Consider the following 18,176-nt stretch of genomic DNA (forward strand, 5'->3'; position numbering starts at 1 on the left):
GGGGCAGAAAGAGAGGGAGACACAGAATCCAAAGCAGGCTCCAGGCTCCGAGCTATCAGCACAGAGCCCGACACGGGGCTCGAACCCACGAAGTGCGAGATCATGACCTGAGCCGAAGTCGGACGCTCAACCGACTGAGCCACCCAGGCGCCCCAGAGGTAAGTTATCTTTGAAAAGACAAATAAAACAGGCACATGTGGGTTCATGTAAATCTGAAGACGTGACACGTGGCTCAGGCGTTTTCGTGACAGTAGGTGTTTAAGTAACATACTAGCATCTGTTTTTCTAGCTACCATCAACATGCCTGAATTCTCCACTAGGAATGACACAGTCACATGCTCCTGGAGCTAAACAGGGGAGAAGAAATAAATATAAGACCTCAAGGCGATGAGACGCGGAACTCATTCTTGACCCAGCAAAAAAGCACTGCAGATAACTCTCCGGGAATGAGACTCATTTCCAAAACCAAAAATGCCCAGAGGTGTCAGCATTTTGCAAATAACTCTCAGAAACCAAGCCTCAAAGTAGACCAGTATTAATTTTTTGCAGACATAATTCTAAACGTACAAAAGCACCCATTCTCCTACTTACCTGTTGCTTTATAAAACAGACCTGTGTCTAGATGGATTTTTATCACGTCACTAAATTCAAGACCACCCAGCAATCTTTTTTCCATTTTCGTAATAAATGCAGGAAAAATAAATTTTATTGCTTTTGGGATAAAGTCGGGTGAAGGGCATGCTAATATAAGAGACATAGCATGCTTTAAACCTTCACAAATTCTGATGCAGAAAATAATTCTGATTTTACAAGGTAGTCCTTCCGTGTTGATCACTCAAGTTGCCAAGTTCATGTGCTTGGCCCGTAGTCAACTCTTCTGCTCTCCTCTCTTTCTCTCTTTTGTCTGTGTTTACACCCCTTGGTTATCTTGTTTGTAGAGACTGCAGGCTCCGGTCCAGCAAACACCACACAATATTCAGCCCTTGTCCCTCAGGTGTAACTGGCACGGACAGATACTCCCGACATTGCGGGAGACTAAACAAAATTTGACAGGTCTCTCAATTTCCAGCTGAAGTCTTCCCAGAGGCTGAAAACGCAGTCACTTTAGCACTCCAGTTAGACAATCTGCTGGCTTCCGCAAAAGGGACCCTTCAGGGATGAAGGTCTCTTCACGATAGAGCATTCGGTGAGGAAGCTCATTGCCAAACAGAACAGAAACAATCCATGCACTAAGTTGCCAATAATTCCATAGAATACAGAGTTAGCTGGCAAATTTTTAGACATTCTATTGGTACAATTTCCCACCTGCCAAGTTTTGACTTAGCAGATATTTACAAATGTCTTGGAAAGCGTAGAGGGTCAACACGAGAGCCATTATATGTGATCATGGCTACGCGTCCGTCTCTTTCCAAGACAAGGACAATGTTCTGGGAGTACATGAACACCTACTAGCTGAGACTGTGACAGAAACATGAGTTTCTTGTTTATTGGGTGGATGCGTTGATGAACAGATGACTGCCAAGACCACCGCAACGCCCAAAAACCTGGAGAGAACCCTATGGAGACGACACCACCCCAACAGCAGCTGATACCTCTGGGCACCTGACGTGCGATATGGAATCTTTGGTGCGGGTCAATGAAAAGCAGTATTAGAAAACTGGGTCTAGAATTAAAGGAAGGGGAGCTTACAATATTTCCAGGGGCCAAGGTCAGCGAGTAAACCACTAACTCCGTAGGTAAACTAAGGGTTTGCCACAGGGAGTATAGAGAAGATGGAGGGGACCGCCAGGAAGAGACAAGGCAGGCAGTGCTGGCTCTGGAGTCAGCCCCCGTCCAAGTCCTTTCGCCACCACCCCTCATGGGCCCTGTGTCCTGGGGCACATTTCAATCTCTGAGAGCCCGGTTGTGTGGTTGCAGGGATTAAATAGAAGAACGTGGAAAACCTGGTATATAACAATTCAGTAAGTGACAAATCCCTTTGCCCGCCCCCCCCCCCCCCCGACAAGGACACCTGCCTAAGTGCCAGGGCTTGTGAAACTGGCTACAGGACTTCTGGTGGCAGGAGAGTCCCCTTCCCTGATCACATTTAGGGAGGAATTTCAAACAGGCCCAGAGAATAACAGCAATTCATTCATTCTGTCAACAAGCACCAGCCACTCTGGAATAGAACAGAAAGGTACCACTCTAGCCCCAAAGGATGATATTATCTGAATATCCGATGATATTATACTATCCAAAGGAGGCTAGAATCCGGAGAGGAGAGTGAGGTATGCAATTTTATTTTACTCCGAGACCAATGCAGAACCACTGAAAGGTGGTGAGGGGCATTGCATAAACGGAATTGCCTTTTATTTTTATTCTTCTTAATGTTTATTTAATCTTGAGTGAGAGAGACAGAGCGCCGCAGAGAGGGAAGGAGAGAGAAGATCCAAAGTGGGCTGTGTTGACAGGAGACAGCCCAATGTGGGTGGGGCTCAAACCCACGAACCACGAGATCATGACCTGAGCCGAAGTTGGACACTTAGCTGACTGAGCCACTCAGCTGCCCCCCAGAATTGCCTTTTAGAATAATTGTTGCGAAGCATTGCAGAAAAAGGGCTGTGGGGGGGCCACCCTGGGGCAAGAGGACAAGGTAGGGGAGGTGACAGCATAATCCCTGTGGGGGAAACCCAGGCCCGGCCAAAGCGGGTGGAAAGGGCACCAGTCTCCCCAGGGATACAGCTGACCTCTACACCCTTTGCTTTTTTTCTGGAAGATAAATGCCTCAAAATTAGGACTGCAATTCCACTCTCAAAGAGGAAGCTCCCCTCAAAAGCAAGCCGATTGGATTCCTAGAAGAGGCTTTTGACATGTCAGTGGGGACCCAGCTTAACATGGAAATCCTTCTGAAAATCCAGAGAGGGAGCAGTAAACTCCCTCCGAGCTTTGCATAAGAAGCCCGAGACTCCGAGACTCCAAGGTCCAATCTGGAGGCTATTCTTCAGCCAGAGCCTCGGGGAGGCCTCATGGAAGCTGGCAAGGCTAAGCTCTTACTCATTAACGCTTCTGGTGCTACCGATGACACTGTCCTTTCTGCTCTGGGGTGGGGTGGGGGACTCGGGGCTGAACAAAGCATCTAAGGCTTTGCGAAATGCAGATTACAATCCTGGCAGCTGAGGCGGTGACAGGGAAGCAAAGAGGAGGGGAGTGAAAATGCAAGCACTCCTGTGCTAATCCCAGATGGCCCAGAGTCGCCTGGGCCTAGCAAAGGGCTCTCCCCGCCCCTCCCTCATTTGTGATGGGCAGGTAAGATCGGCCTGCCTTGTGGCCTAAGGCACCTTCCAGCTTTAACTCCCCTGATTGCAGTTTCTGCCCAAGAAAAGGAATATTGGAAAAAATAATTAGACTCTCCTTGGATTTGCAGTTTATCCACAGGGACACACACACACACACACACACACACACACACACACACACACAAGTCTTTGAGAATCTTTAGCGCTTTGCTAGAGAAGGAAATGATTGTTCTGAGCATTAGAAAATGAAAATGTCTCAGGACGCCTGGGTGGCGCAGTCGGTTAAGCGTCCGACTCCTGGTTGCGGCTCAGGTCCTGATCTCACAGCTCGTGAGTTCAAGCCCCACGTCCGGCTCTGCACTGACAGTGCGGAGCCTGCTTGAGATTCTCTCTCCATCCCTCTCTTTCTCTCTCACTCACTCTCCCAAAAAATAAACATTAAAAAAGAAAATGAAAATGTCCCTCTTGGATTTCCTCGAGTGTTGTATGTGATTCGCTGCACCCACTTCCCTAGAGAGCAGATAGGCTACGTGTGCAAGTGTGTGCGTGTGAGGCGTGTGTACAAGTGTGCGTGTGCATGTGTGCAGGTGTGTGCTTAATGAGGAAGCAGCTAAATCCAGGTAGAAGCAGATCAGTGTCATGGAAAGAACGGGTTTGGGGGTCAGGTACACGCTGGCTCGCGTTCTAGGGATGTTATATCCTGACTAATAAGTCGCTTAGACATTCACGCCTCTGTTTCCTCAGCTAAATAATTGGGGATAATAATATCTACCCCTCAGACCCACTGTGAAGTTCACCCATGACTGCCTGTCTAAAATTTCCGCAAGGGGGCCTGGCACGTAGTAAGTCCGTGCACATCAGGCCCTCGCCTCACACAGAAACCTGAGAGACCCCGGCCACCGGCACCGGCTCCGCCTGGTCAAGGTTACAAAGGTAAGCCAGACCCCAGGCAGGAAGGCAACTCTATGGAAAGGTAGGGCAGGGTCCTGAAGACTTAGGTCAGAATTAAAGGCACTTACAGGCTGTCTCCACCTGCTCCTTGATTAACCTGAATCTCCTCCTTGTCCTGAAACATTTATTACCTCTTCCTGTCATGTCACCCCTAACACACCGACCCCCCTGCAAGGCAGGCATTAACATCCCCATTCAGCAGATGAGGAAACTCTTGAAGGTGAGTGGCTTGCTCAGACGACATAGCTAATGGAGGGCACCATTGAGATTAAACTAGTCCTGACCCCACTCCCATCCCACCGAGCGCTCTACGACAGGTATCGATCGGTTCACCCAGGACTTTCCCACCCATCACCTCGTTGAAGAGCTGTGCCCGGCACAGGGTGGGGCTCAGTGGAGGCTGGTTGTCCTCCTAGGATGGTTTTGTTGACCCTGACAGTGTCCCAGGAGGCAGGCAGGAGGCTGCTGGGGTGACTGAGGATCAGAGAGAGGTTGAGCAATTTGCTCTGGGTCACCCAGCAGGTAAGTTACAGAATCGGGACCGGCACTCGGGTCTTCCTACAACATCCACCTGAGAGAGAAAAGCTGACCAGCTTTGCAGAGGCACAGCACCCACAGGAAAAGGAAACTCAGCTCGTGAATTATTTTAAAATTCATGGCTCACACACACTGAAGTATTCAGGGGTGAGGTTGCATGATGTCTGAAATTTGCTTTCCAAGGATCAAAAATAGAGAGGGAGAGAAAGAAAGAAAAAGGAAGTGGAAAATGCTAACTTTTTTTGGATCTAGGTGACAGGTATTTATTTATTCATCTTACTATTCTTTCGACTCCCACGTAGATTAAAAATTTGCAAAATAAAATGTTGGAGACAAATGCATCTCCTACTTCTCTCCCTTTCTAGAAAGCCCTTGAGAGCACATGCCCTCTCCCCAGGTACGTGGCTGATATAACTCCCAGCACATACTCAGACACTGGGATTCCGAGAGCGGGGCCTCCGTTTCCGACCACAGCAGCCTCCGTCCCTCGCTGTCCACGCAGAAGGCCTTCCCGCTGCCCCTGTCCCTCTGGCTGGCTCGGTACTGGCCGTCCTGGTCGCACTGCAAGCCCGCCTCACTCTTCTGACAGTCAGTGACACCTGGAACGGAGAGACAGATGTACCATCACCGACGTGCTTCTGGGACCCCTCCCCTCGGGGCCCCCAGACTGCCTGTAGTTGACATCGCATGTCCAAGTGACGGGTCTGAGGCAGACACCCTCCAGCGTCAAACTCTTCAGGGTTCCCACCCTTTGGTCAAAGGATCTTGTCCAGGCCCCCTGTTGGGCCACGGGGCACTCCCTCTTGCGGATACCGAACACCATATCCCAAACACAGGCTCTGCTCCCGGGGCTCCACCTCCTGGTGCTCGTTCTCCTCCAGCTTCAGTGGGATACCCCTTCACTGCCTATCAGCCGTCCCCTCAATCCTCACTTCCTCAGGGACGCCCCAGGCTTCCGACATCCGACCGTTACACACTCCCATCCACCCACACCTCTCCTCGCTGCTGGACCGTGGTTATTATTTCCATCTGTCTGTGTGAATGAACTATCCGCCTCCCCCTCAGTAGAAGCTCCAGGCCGGCAGGGACCTGATCTGGTTTTGTTCCTTATTGGATCCCAGTGCCTTGCTCAGGGTCTGACACAGGACACGAGCTCCCGCACTGTAATACCGGGATTTGTAGTAAGAAATATATATTTGGCCTTCCTCTCGTTTCTGGCACAAAGCCCCTTAAATCTCCTGGCATTTCCTAAGTGGTGAAAGTGATAAAGGTGTCTTTTGTTACAGTATAGAGGTCACTTTGGGATGGCTCTTAAGGATGGAGGCTGATTGCCAGGAGAAGCAACTATGTGATTACGGCACTGAAGCTTTCGGTCCCTCTCCCTGACCTCCAATCACCAACGGCCAATGATTTAATCAAGCTCGCCTATGTAATGGAACGTCCATAAAACCCCAAAAGGATGGGGCTCTGAGAGCTTCCGGGTTGGTGAACACGTGAGAGGTGGGGGGAGAGCGGTGCACCTGGAGAGGCATGGGAGCTCCGCCCCTTCCCCCCCCCCCCACCCCCCGACCGTGTCCCGTGCATCTCTTACCTGTCTGTTCCTCGGTTATATCCTGTTATAACAAACTGGTAACTTCAGTGAGTTCTGGGAGGCGCTCTAGCAAATTAGTCACACCCAAGGAGGAGGCCATGGGAACCTCTGACTTAGAGTCAGCTGGTCGGAAGTACAGGTAACAATCTAGACATAGGACCGGTGCCCAAGGGGGTTGTTGGAACGTCCAGTGTGTAACTTGTTCCTCAGAAGCACAGGTAGTAACCTGGGCTTTCGATTGGGGATGGGGGCAGTGGGGTCTCAACCTGTGGGATCTGGTACTGTCTCTGAGAGGATCATGTCCAGATTGCTTGTTGCTGGTCTGGGGAAACTACCCCCTACACACACACACACACAGACACACACACACTGGAATTGGGTACCGGAACCTCCCCCAAACAACCCAGTCAATAAATACTACCTGAATCCATGGATGAATACCTCTATTCCTAACCTTCAGCTATTTCTTCTGCCCAGAAGCCCCTTCTCCACCTGCCCCACGGCTAATCCCCACTTGTCCTTCAAGACGCAGTGCTAGCTACGACAAGGTCATATAACATACATGTCCATTATATTATTAATTACACACATCATATTATTAATCAAACGTTATGTTCTTTTCCTATCAGACTCTAAACTCCCTGAGGACAAGGAAATTACCATCACTTGTCTCCTATATACCCAGTAAAAACTTGGCACAAAAAAAGAGTGCTTAATACATTTTTGATGAATGATACTGAAAGAGAATGTCTTGACATGGTTCTCCAAGGCTGGGAAGTAGGTTCAAAAATGTTCTTTCATGGCAGCCCAGAGACTTGAGAACATCTAATTTTCTATATAGTAAGACTATTAGTTATAGGACTAACCATTGATTAATTACAACATTTAGTAGAGAGATTACAAAGGCCACTTTAAAAATCTTTTTTTATGTTTATTTATTTTTGAGACAGAGGGACACAGAGCATGAGTGGGGGAGGGGCGGAGAGGGAGGGAGACACGGAATCTGAAGCAGGCTCCAGGCTCTGAGCTGTCAGCAGAGAGCCTGATGCGGGGCTCGAACTCGTGAACTACGAGATCATGACCTGAGCCGAAGTCGGACGCTTAGCTGACTGAGCCACCCAGGCACCCGGAGGAATTGAGATTCTAACAGCTATCTTAACACCAAAAGGAAACCGAGGAAATACTGTAATCACTCGGCATCACTTAAAGCTTGGCAGACTCTCCTGCCTCGTGCTTCTTTCCCATGATTCCATCTGAGAACACAGACCAGGTAAGACAACGAGCAGAACGATGACGCTGACAGTCCTGGAGGCATTCTTAGATACAAACATACACAACGGCATAGACTCTACCCCTGACTCTGGAGCCTCAGCCACAGAAATCTGTTCTGTTCCTCAAGGAAGATCTCTGGGAGAGCAGGAATGATGTGACAGCCCCCCACTTCTGCATGGAGATGCAGTGAAAGCTCATCCCTGAAGAAGGATGAGGGTGATGCTTATGGTTCACCTTAAACAAGTTAATGGATTACACTTTGTTGGGGACTGAAGGTTTGTATCCCTCCAGATTCATGTGTGGAAGCGTTAACCGTCAACGCGGTGGTATTTGGAGGTGGGACCTTGGATGATTAGGTTTAGATGAGGTCATAGGGTGGGGTCCCCGCGATGGGATCAGGGCCCTTATAAAAAGAGGAAGACACAGGAGATCCCTCACTCTGTATGTATGCACCAAGGAAAGGCCACGTGAGGACATAGCCAGGAAGAGGGCCCTCGCCAAGAACCTGACCATATTGGTACCTCGATCTTGGACTTCCTGCCTCCAGAACCATAAGAAATAAATGTTAGCTGCTGCCACCACCCCGTCTATGGTAATTTGTATGTAGCAACTGGAACTAAGACATGGTTTATAAGCACCCTATGAGTGGGGTATCATCGACCCCATCTAGTTAATAAGGAAGTTGACATTCAGAGAAAGAAGGAGGCGTGGCCTTGGTCATAGTTCCAGGGCGGGGGCGGGAACCAACCTGGGTCTGGCTGGTGTCAAACCTCAGGCTTCTCCTCTGCTCCCTGTCATTTCTGTAGTGCCCCCCGCTCCCATAAACAAGGATCAACACATCGCATCGATCCCTTTGTAAGAAAGCCTTCCTCCAGCACTGTGATAACACTTTAATTCATCTCAAATCCATGGCTGAATTAATGCGTCCAAGCTGAGGGTGATATCCAAACGTCAGGGACACTCTGCCTTCCTGGTGAAGAGTTTAATGTCTAGGAGCAATGTCAGACTCCTAGTCTATAAAATCCCTCTGGTTGTCTTAGAATTATCACACTATTACCACTTCTCTCCTAAAGAAACTGCCCTGGGGGCACCTGGGGGGCTCAGTCGGTTGAGCGGCCCACCTTGGCTCAGGTCATGATCTCACAGTTCGTGGGTTTGAGTCCCGTGTCGGGCTCTGTGCTGACGGCTCGGAGCCTGGAGCCCACTTCGGATTCTGTGTCTCTTTCTCTCTGCCCCTCCCTCTGCTTGCAGTCTGCCTCTCCCTCTCTCAAAAATAAACTTTTTTTTTTTTTATTTAAAAAAAGAAGAAAAGAAACTGCCCTTACCAGGGAAGTTGACTCGGTCTCTTTCAATTAATCATTTTAGAATTCTAAAATCTATTCAGATCTAAAACATTAATGGTTTGCTCTGCGTTGACACAGTTTCAGATGCACAACGAGGCGAGCTGTGCACCCTTTTGCCAGGAAAAACCCAACAACACCTAGGTGACTATCACGTAGGCCGAGTGAAATCACATGACATATGGGAAGGCCACACGTACCGACGGTCCTGACAAATTTATAGGGCCAGAAAGGGAATGTGAGCCACACAGTTGTAATGACTGGTAATGACTGTGGGTGGAAAATTTCTTCCATTTCTCAATCTGATAAGCTTGGCTTACAAAAATCAGAAGTTTCAGAAGCAGACAATGCCAACATCAAAGGCCGGTTATGCCACTTACTAGTGGAGGGACTCTGGCTAAATTACTTCTCTGAGCCTTAGCGTTCTTATACGTAAAAGTTGGGCCAATAATATTTACACAGAAGGGGATTTGGTAGGATTTAAACCATCTGACCTAGATCCTGGCAGGGTACAGGCATACGGAGGTGGTGCCCCTTTGATCATTATGCTCTGCACCCACTGGGTCTCCACGGCCAGCAATTGTGTCCCCCTCCAAGAGACACTTGGCAACATCTGGAGACATGTTTGGTTGTCGTAACTGGGAGGGGATATGCTACTGGCATCTAGCAAGTAAGGGTCGGTGATGCTGCTAAATAAACATCCTGCCACACAGAACACGGTCCCCAGAATGAATTTTCTGTCCCCAGATTTCAACAGGGCCAAGGTTGAACCACCCTGCTGTGTCCCCATTGCATGGTAGGGACTCTCTTTCAAGCGGGGACCTGGCGACACTTACAGTGAGTGTGGCTGAAAGCTCCAGCAGAAACGGTCGTCCTGCCCCTGGGACATGGGACACAGGCCACGCTCCCTGCCTGTTCTTGGTAGAATCCGACGGGACAGGGGATGCAGATCTCCTCCTGAAAGTAACTTCCCTCAGGACACTTGACTGGAAAAGAGAAACAGAGAAATGATGTTAAAGAAAAGATTCTGGGGGCGCCTGGGGGGCTCAGTCGGTTGAGCGTCTGACTTTCGCTCAGGTCATGATCTTGCAATTGACAAGTTTGAGCCCCGCGTCGGGCTCTGTGCCGACAGCTCAGAGCTTGGATCCTGCCTCAGAGTCTGTCTCCCTCTCTCTCTGCCCCTCCCCCACTCACACTCTGTCTCTCAAAAATAAAATTAAAATGTTAAAAAACTTTTTAAGGAAACAAAGAAGAGATTCTGGCTTTACAGGTGTCACCTCGGAACACACAGGCCATGTGAAATCCCAGCAGCAGGACAAAAGCTCACTCACTGAACAAGTGCCCAGTGAGAATCTGCAATGTGTCAGACTCTCAGAGTCGAGGGTAAGCTGTGGGAAGGGTAGACGAGGCTCCGGCCCTTCAGGAGCTGACGGGCTAGTAGGATAAGAGGCTGTCCGACAAGAACTTCAAATGCGGGTAAAGCGAGGCAGAAGAGGAGTGTACGTCAGTGAGGAAGGCCCTCTGAGAGGTGATGCTTGACACCAAATGATGGGGAGCACCCTGGGCAAAGAGCCAAAGAGTATTCAAAGCAGAGATGACAGCAAGTGCAAAAGTCCTGAGGCAGGAGTGAGTTCGGATTAGTCAAGGAACAGAACGAAAACAGCCAGACAAAGCCAGCTACTAAGCTAGAGCTTAGCAGACAAAGGGAAGACTGGCATGAGACGAGGTTTGGGAACAACTCGAAAGATGAGGGTCCATCGCTCAGTTGCCATGGGAACGCTGCCCTAACTGGAGGGCATGGTGGGGCACAGCCTGGGGTGCAAGCTTGGGGGTTAGAAGGATTGGCTCAGGTCCCTCTCCCCACGATACCTAAATGACTATGGACTTCCCGGAGGCTCCATTTTCTCCTCTGTGAAAGGTATTAATAATACGATCCCGTCGGAATGTAATGATGATCATAATGCCAGACTCATATACACTCAACAAATGGTCGCTATTTTGTTTCTCATTTTTAATTCCAGTGAGTTCACCTACAGTGCTATATTAGTTGCAGATGTACAATCTGGTGATTCAGCACGTCCCTGCATCACCTGGGGCTCATCATGGCATGTGCACTCCTTGATCCCCATCAACAATCTCCCCCACTCTCCCACCCATCATTATTTTTATACTTGAGGGAGTCCTTCCTTGACATCGGCCAGCCTCAATATCCACGCTGTCCAAACAGGGCAATTTCAACAGTTCAGCACCCTCTCATTAGACTCATGTGGCCTCTCCCTGCCGGTTGGTCATCGATGGCGTTGCTCAGATCTGGGACCACGGTGAGGTGAGACACCCAGGGCACAGGATTCACGGAGGCCCTCGCTGTCGGGTTGTGGGGTTTCTGATTTACTCAGAAATACCAAGTATGACCCTGAGAGGGAGGCCTCCGTACATCGCGCCCCCTGGAGGCCTCACTGGCCTCGTTCCTCGCCTCCCTGTGCTACCCTGTTAATCTGCAGATTCTCAGTGCTTTCTGCCCCCTCTGATTCTCACATTTCTAGTCCTTTCTCATCTGTTCCTCTACTACGATCTGGGCTGAGGAACCAGAAACCCCAACTAGAGAGACGCATATCTCCCAAGAGTTGTTAGGGTCCGGGAGCTCTAGCTTAGGAAAATGCGTAAGTTTGGCCACACTGATACTGATGGCTCGGAGAAGGGGTGGGGAGAAAAGAGGTTCTTGTTGCTTTCTTTCTTGGTTCTGGGCTGTGTTCCCAGGAGTTTGCCAAATGACTTCCAGAAGAAGTGAGCTGTTACCCAGTGAAGGCGAGAGCCGGAAGCCTGTCTGCTCTTGGGACCCCTTCTCTGGGCCCGGGCACTCTGCTGTGGGCTTCATGGGCATTACCACAGCACACCCGTGAGTCGGTGTTTTACCCTCATGTCGCAGATGAGGAAGCTGAGCCTCGGGACATTCACGCATGACTCCCTGGCATGCTTCATGCAAAGGGCTGTGGGGAAGTAAAATCACAGGTCACACCAAGCATGGTGCCACGATCCTCTAAGAAAGGTACCATCCTCTTTCTAGACTGGAAAAAACTGAAGCTCAAGGTCAAGGTGGGCGGGGCGATAAGGTGAAAGAGGTGCATTTGAGCCCCCTTCCCTAAAAAACCAAAGCCTTCTCTCCATCCGCCAGTTCGAACACCTTCCCTCGACAATAAAAGTGAGCGCGAACGTGTGGGACTTGGAGCCAATGTTGACTCAACCACCATCTCTCTCTCTCACGCACACACGCCCGGCACGTCTGACTAAATCAGAAACTCGGGGCACATCTTGGAAACCGAATGATGTGTTTTCCGGTCTGCCCCTGAGCAATTAACCCCCTCCCCCAGACAGTGGGGTTTCATTACTCCTATGAGTCAGGTCCCTGATCGTCTCGAGTATTTTAAGCCGAGGACGCGGACTATTTTTTCAAGTGGTCTCCGAATTCATCGCTAAGGGAAAACAAAGCCTCTTCCACCGGTTCCAGCTGCCGGGCCTCCCAACCCGAGGGGTGGGTGGGGGGCAGAAGGAGAGAGCGGGGACTCACTTTCATTGTAAGCTCAGCCACTTGCAGGCCTCACGACGATGCTCGAGGAACCCGCGTCCTGCTTCTCTCTGCCTGTGCCGTCAAAGCCTTTCCACCCACGGGAACGCTGTGCTCAGGTCAGAGTGAGGCTCGATAGCCTCCCCCCTCCCCCGGCAGGCGTGGGCTCTCCAAGACCCCTCCGTCCACAGCAACAAGTTGGCACCCATCTTTCAGTTAACTCCCTCCACGAAATCGTCAGAAACTCCTTTGGTCTCGGTGCCCTCCTTCATAAGAGGAGACAGTCTGGCCTATTGGAATTCGAGGGCTTCACCAAGCTTCCGGGTCAGGCCATCCCTCCAATCACCCTGTCCCCATGGGCCCCCAACCATGACAGCCATGCCTCTGCTGACGAAAAGTATCAGCGAGGAAGTGTAACAGCCCTTCACGCCCTCAGCCCGCTCTACTCCACCCCGTGCCTGACCCTGTCACTCTCCGGCCTGGAATTCTCCCCCGGCACCCCCAGCAGGCCACCCCTGGCCGGCCCTAGGCCTCTCCCTCCCTGGCTCCTGCCTATCTCTCTGAGAGCCGCCATATCCCCACACACCCCACTCTCCAGCCATACAGACCACCGGCTCTGTCATCATTCGGCCACAGCTTCGTGACTCCTTGCGCTAATCTCCACTTCCGGAATGCCCTTCCGCACGGTAGCACCCTCAGCACACAGGCACGCACATGCACACGTGCACACGCACGCACACACAGACGTGTGCACACCCCACTCCTTGCCTGCTCTTCCCTGAGCAGCGATTCCGACGCACCTGGCATCCCAGCGAGCCTTCCCTGACCTGCCCGAACAGGGATGGAGAAGCCTCTCTCACTGACACCTAGCTGGCTTTTCATTTCTCTCTCCCCACCTAGATTGTCAGTTCTTTGAGAGTGGAGTTCTGGCCTTTGCTTCCATGACTACGAAACCTGGGGCTTAACACCTAGGTATGCTTTGAAAGCTTCGATGGATGGATACCATAGATGGGAAGAAGGCAGGAAGAGGGAAGAAGGGAAGAGGAAGGAAACAAGACGTAACATGTTACCTCGGGGGGAAAAAACACCCATAGAGAAGGAGCTCTGTTCAAAGGACTTGTAGTGAACGAAAGTTAATGTGGTCCAGAACGGAGAACGGAAAACCCGGACAATTTCTCTGAGATTCCCCTTACTGGACCAAACGGGTATGGAAGTTGCCAGCAGGTAATTCCGAAGGGAAGCCACGTGGTTGGCCTTGAGGCAAGAGGGTGGACATAACTGACCCCGTCGAAGCTGCAAACAGAGCCCGGGCCTCCTCTGCAGGATTTGTTCCCGGGGTAAGAGCCGCCAGGCCTGCGTGAGTCACAGGAGGTGGATGTTCCCCACCCCCACCCCCCACCGGCCCCCAGTCACTGCCCTCCGAGGGGATCATGCAGATTAGCCGCCCCCGGAAACGATACACAGAAACCCTGCTTCGTCTCCCCAGGACAATGCTCTGCTTGTAGCCCCACAGCTGTGTCCCAGATGTGCTTCAGAAGGAGAAAGGGCCAGTTAGAGGAGCTGCAAGGACCCAAGGGCATGATTTCACAAAGAACCCCCTTGTTGAGAAGACAGCCATGTGGGGCAGGGGACGAAGAATCGGGAATCAGGAGAGCTGGGTTCAGATCCCAGTGTGGTCAGCGAAAAAGGCCATTCGTTGAGAGGCCACCAGGTAGGAAGAGGTGCACTGACTGCATCATGCCAGGCAAACCACAACCCCCAGGAAACAGGTGTTATCATCCCTCTTCTTCAGAGGATGCCTCGTGAGGGTAAGTGATGTCTCAAGAACCCACGCGGAGAAAGTGTCGGAGCAAGGACTCGAACCCAGCTCCACCTGACGTCAAAGAGCAGTCTCCCAATACTCCTAACTCTATGTGGCTGGCTGCCTCATCCAGACAATGGGATTGATAATACCTGGCCCTCTAGACCGGAGAAACCCAATGAGGCCCCAGCACGTATTAGAAGTTCAATAACAAATAGATACTATCATCAGTACGGGAGAAAATCCAGGGCTCCCAGGGCTGGATTTTCATGAATTCCATTCCAGACCTTTCTAACTATTTGGAGTAAGGAGGTAGGGCTGCATGGCATGATCGACAATTCTTCTGAGTCATGAAAAGCTACAGCGGCTGAGAAACAGAATGTAGGTTTATCTAGAGTTAGGATTGGCAACCTGTAGCCCGTGGGCCAAATTCAGCTCACCCTTCTGCATAGCAAATAAAGTTTTATTAGAATACAGCCACGCGGGGTGCCTGGGTGACTCAGTCGGATGAGCGTCCAACTTCGACTCAGGTCATGATCTCGTGGCTCGTGAGTTCGAGCCCCATTATCAGCCTCTGTGCTGACAGCTCAGAGCCCGGAGCCTGCTTCGGATTCTGGGTCTCCCCCTCTCTCTGTCCCTCCCCTGCTTGCACTCTGTCTTGCTCTCTCTCAAAAATAAATAAAAACATTAAAAAAATTAATAAAAAATAATTAAAAAAGGAATACAGCCATGCTTTTCTCCCTACAATGGATGAGTTAAGTCATCGAGACAAAAGCCATAGGGTCTGAGAAGCCTCAAATACTTGCATTCCGGCCCTTTATGGAAGAAACTGGCCAACTCCTGTCTTGCAGCAAATGTAGCCCAGAAGAACCTGTCATTCAGTCGAATTTCCAGGCCACCCTGTGGTTCCCGGTCTCTCTGAAGCCACCCTGAGTTGTGGCCCCCACTTGTTGGCATCCTTCAGACAAGACTGCTGAGCTCTGAACTCAACTTCCCCGCCTTCCTCCCAGTGGAGCTGGGCTACCCATCCTGTCAGGCAGGAAGTAATAATCTAATAATCAATAGAGTTCCCTAGAAGGAAACTTAGGATCCTATTTCTGGACCAGCGCTTTCTGTTACATGCAGGGAATGGGCCCTGGGAGGGAATGTAAAGGCAGAGCCACTCAGTACAGCCCTGTGACCTGGCCCCTGACCAGCACCTGTCCCACGTCCTGTCCCTCCACCCCTGGGCTCCACGCTCCAGGATGTGCACCCAGATGGGGTTCCCAGACCCCCTTCCCAGCACTACCTGGGTGACCATAAAATCAGACTCCTGCCCCTGCTCCTCCATACACAGCCCCCCCACACACGCGTGCCCTTGGCAGTAGATGCCGGGTTCTTCAAGGTCAGTCCAAGAACACAGTGGTGGGTGTTCTGAATGCCTCAGTCACTATGACCCTGCTTCACCCACCCTGGCAGGGGGCACCTTCCACCCCTGCTCCTACTTCTCATCCTTTCTGTTTGGGCAGCTCTGTGAGGTAGGAAGAGCGGGGGTTCTGGCCCCAGAGGACCTTGGGTTACTCAGGCACAGCCAACTGGTTCCACGAACCTGAGTCCCTCCTTTGAGTCGGCCCTGCCCTGGACCCTAGAGATGCTGTATCTCCTTTCATCTGAGCCTCAACCCCTTCATCTGTCAAATGGCAGAATGGCCGGTCACTGGGGGCCACTGTGAGCAGTAAATAGCTGTGAAAGTGCCTCGTAAACTACAAAACCCTCTGTAAATATCAGCAGTGAGTGAACTGGGTGCGTTTCTGGCTTCTGTGTTAAGATTTAGCTGCATCTCGGGGCATCTGGGCGGCTCAGTCGGTTGAGCGTCTGACCCTTGATTTCGGCTCAGATCATGATCTCATGGTTTGTGAGATCAAGCCTGCACTGTCACTGCTTGGGATTCTCTCTCTCACGCTCTCTCTCTGCCCCTTCCCTACTCATTCTCTCCTTCCCCGCCCCCCTCTCAAAATAAATAAATTAAAAAAAAAAAAAAAAAAAGAATTAGCTGCAACCTAAATCCAACGTGGACTTTAGAGCTTGGCATGGGCTTCACAAAAGGAAAGGTCATGTAGTTCTTGTGTTGGAACCAATATAAATAACGGAAAAATAAATAACCGAGAAACATCTCCCCTTGCTTCAGCTCCGCAACAATGCCTCTCTGTCTCGTGCCACGTGGGAGGAAGACTTCTCGTTGCGAGCCCTTGGAAGTAGGAGGCCAAAAAGACAGCCACATCCTGATCCGTGGGCGCCGCAAACACGTTAGGCTACACGGCAGAGGGAAACTGAGGCCACAGATGGAATCAAGGTTGTTAACTGGCTGACCCTAATATAGGGAGGGTGCCCTGGATTGCCCAGTTGTGTGTGACCACAGGGTCCCCAGAAGGGACAGATGGGAGTCCAAGGAGGTGTGATTTGAAGCGTGTCCAGAGAGCTACTATGGTACTGTCGCTTTGGGGATGAAGGAAGAAATGTGGGCAACGTCACGTCTAGAAGCTGGAAAAGTCAAGGTAACAGCTTCCCTCCGGTAGGAAGGCAGGCCTTGCTGACTTCTTGGTTTTAGCCCAGGTTTTAGCCCAGAGGAATTCAAACCTGCGGAACCGTATGGTAATAAATGTGCGCCGTTTCAAGGCACGGAGTTTGCGACGATTTGTCGCGGTAGCGACAGGAAACCCGTGCAGCTCCCGTTCAAGGAATGTGCAGCCGCGTTCTCGAAAAAAAACCACTTCCAAAGCTACTTGGGGTAAAGGCCAGGACGGCAACCCCAGTAAACCTCTGTCAGAAACCACCGCCCCTGGGTGGTAAAGCCCTGGGCTGATCAGTGGCCACTCGGACCCGGTGGTGAGTGACGCGGTGCCATAACCAGACTAAAAGATGTTGGGGAGCGCACGGGGCGGACGTCAACCTTCTCCACAAAGACAGTGGGGCCCGCACCCCAAAGTCCAAGTGGGTCAAGAACGAAGAAGAAGGTTCACCTCAACATCAGGGGTTCCTTCTGCCATGCCACCCACGCCTCTTGTTTCAGCTACCACCTAATGGTAATGACTCCGTGCCCACGCACGGTGGGTTACCGGGAGACCTGCCGAGCGGCTAAACAGATGATTCTCCGCTCTCTAGGTGCGGAGGGACCGCCTCCAGTGCCCTGGTGGCCCTTTTCATAGCCTCGCGTGTCCGAAAACAGCAGTCCCAGGGCTGGGCAAGGACCTACCACACCCCGGTGGGTCCCGAGGGGCACTGCCGGTGGCCAAGACTTGGTGGAATCCTTCCAGGCACCCAAACCATGTCCTGGGAGAGGTGCCGAAGCTGTCTCCCTGGAGGAAGTAGATGGAGGGGTCTGCTGGGAATGTCTTGGAATCCAGATAAAGCTGGAACTCTCCACTTTGGATCAGATCCGCGAAGCGTCCGATGAGATCCTTGCCGACTAAGGCCTCCTCTGTAAGACACACGATGAGGCAGGAATGTCACATTGTTCTCTGCAAGGCCCGGCGGGGGGGGGTGGTGTCAAGGGGCAGAGCCACCCAGAATGTCCACAGGGAAAGGGGATGTAAGCATTGCCGGGTTTCTCATTTTACAGGGGGAGACATTGAGGCCCACAGAAGGGGACAGACGGGCCCAAATTCACACCGGAGTCAGAAGCGTTACTGAGACTTTAACCCGGGTCTCTGGATCCTGCCATTTCTGTGGCATCAGTATGATCCCCACTGGTACGAGCTATCGTGTCTTCAGTCACGAATTTCAGGCGCACCACGTAGATACACGGCTGTCTTAACCTGTGGCAAGCCACCGTCTCTGAGCCTCGGTCTCCCCATCTGCAAAATGGGGC

General features: G+C 51.3%; 1 protein-coding gene across 1 annotated transcript in view; it reads right to left on the reverse strand.

The window, feature by feature from the left end:
• TG (thyroglobulin) overlaps positions 1–18,176 on the reverse strand; it is a 252,962-nt gene that overhangs the window by 192,818 nt on the left and 41,968 nt on the right. The window contains exons 20-22 of the mRNA XM_030303527.1: positions 17,562–17,786; positions 9,803–9,952; positions 5,192–5,362 (exon numbers count right to left, since the gene is read on the reverse strand). Of these exons, the coding sequence (XP_030159387.1) occupies positions 5,192–5,362; positions 9,803–9,952; positions 17,562–17,786 (546 nt within the window). The remainder of the gene's footprint in view (positions 1–5,191; positions 5,363–9,802; positions 9,953–17,561; positions 17,787–18,176) is intronic.

This window comes from Lynx canadensis, chromosome F2 (assembly GCF_007474595.2).
Source record: "Lynx canadensis isolate LIC74 chromosome F2, mLynCan4.pri.v2, whole genome shotgun sequence".
In the NCBI taxonomy this organism is placed as follows: domain Eukaryota; kingdom Metazoa; phylum Chordata; class Mammalia; order Carnivora; family Felidae; genus Lynx; species Lynx canadensis.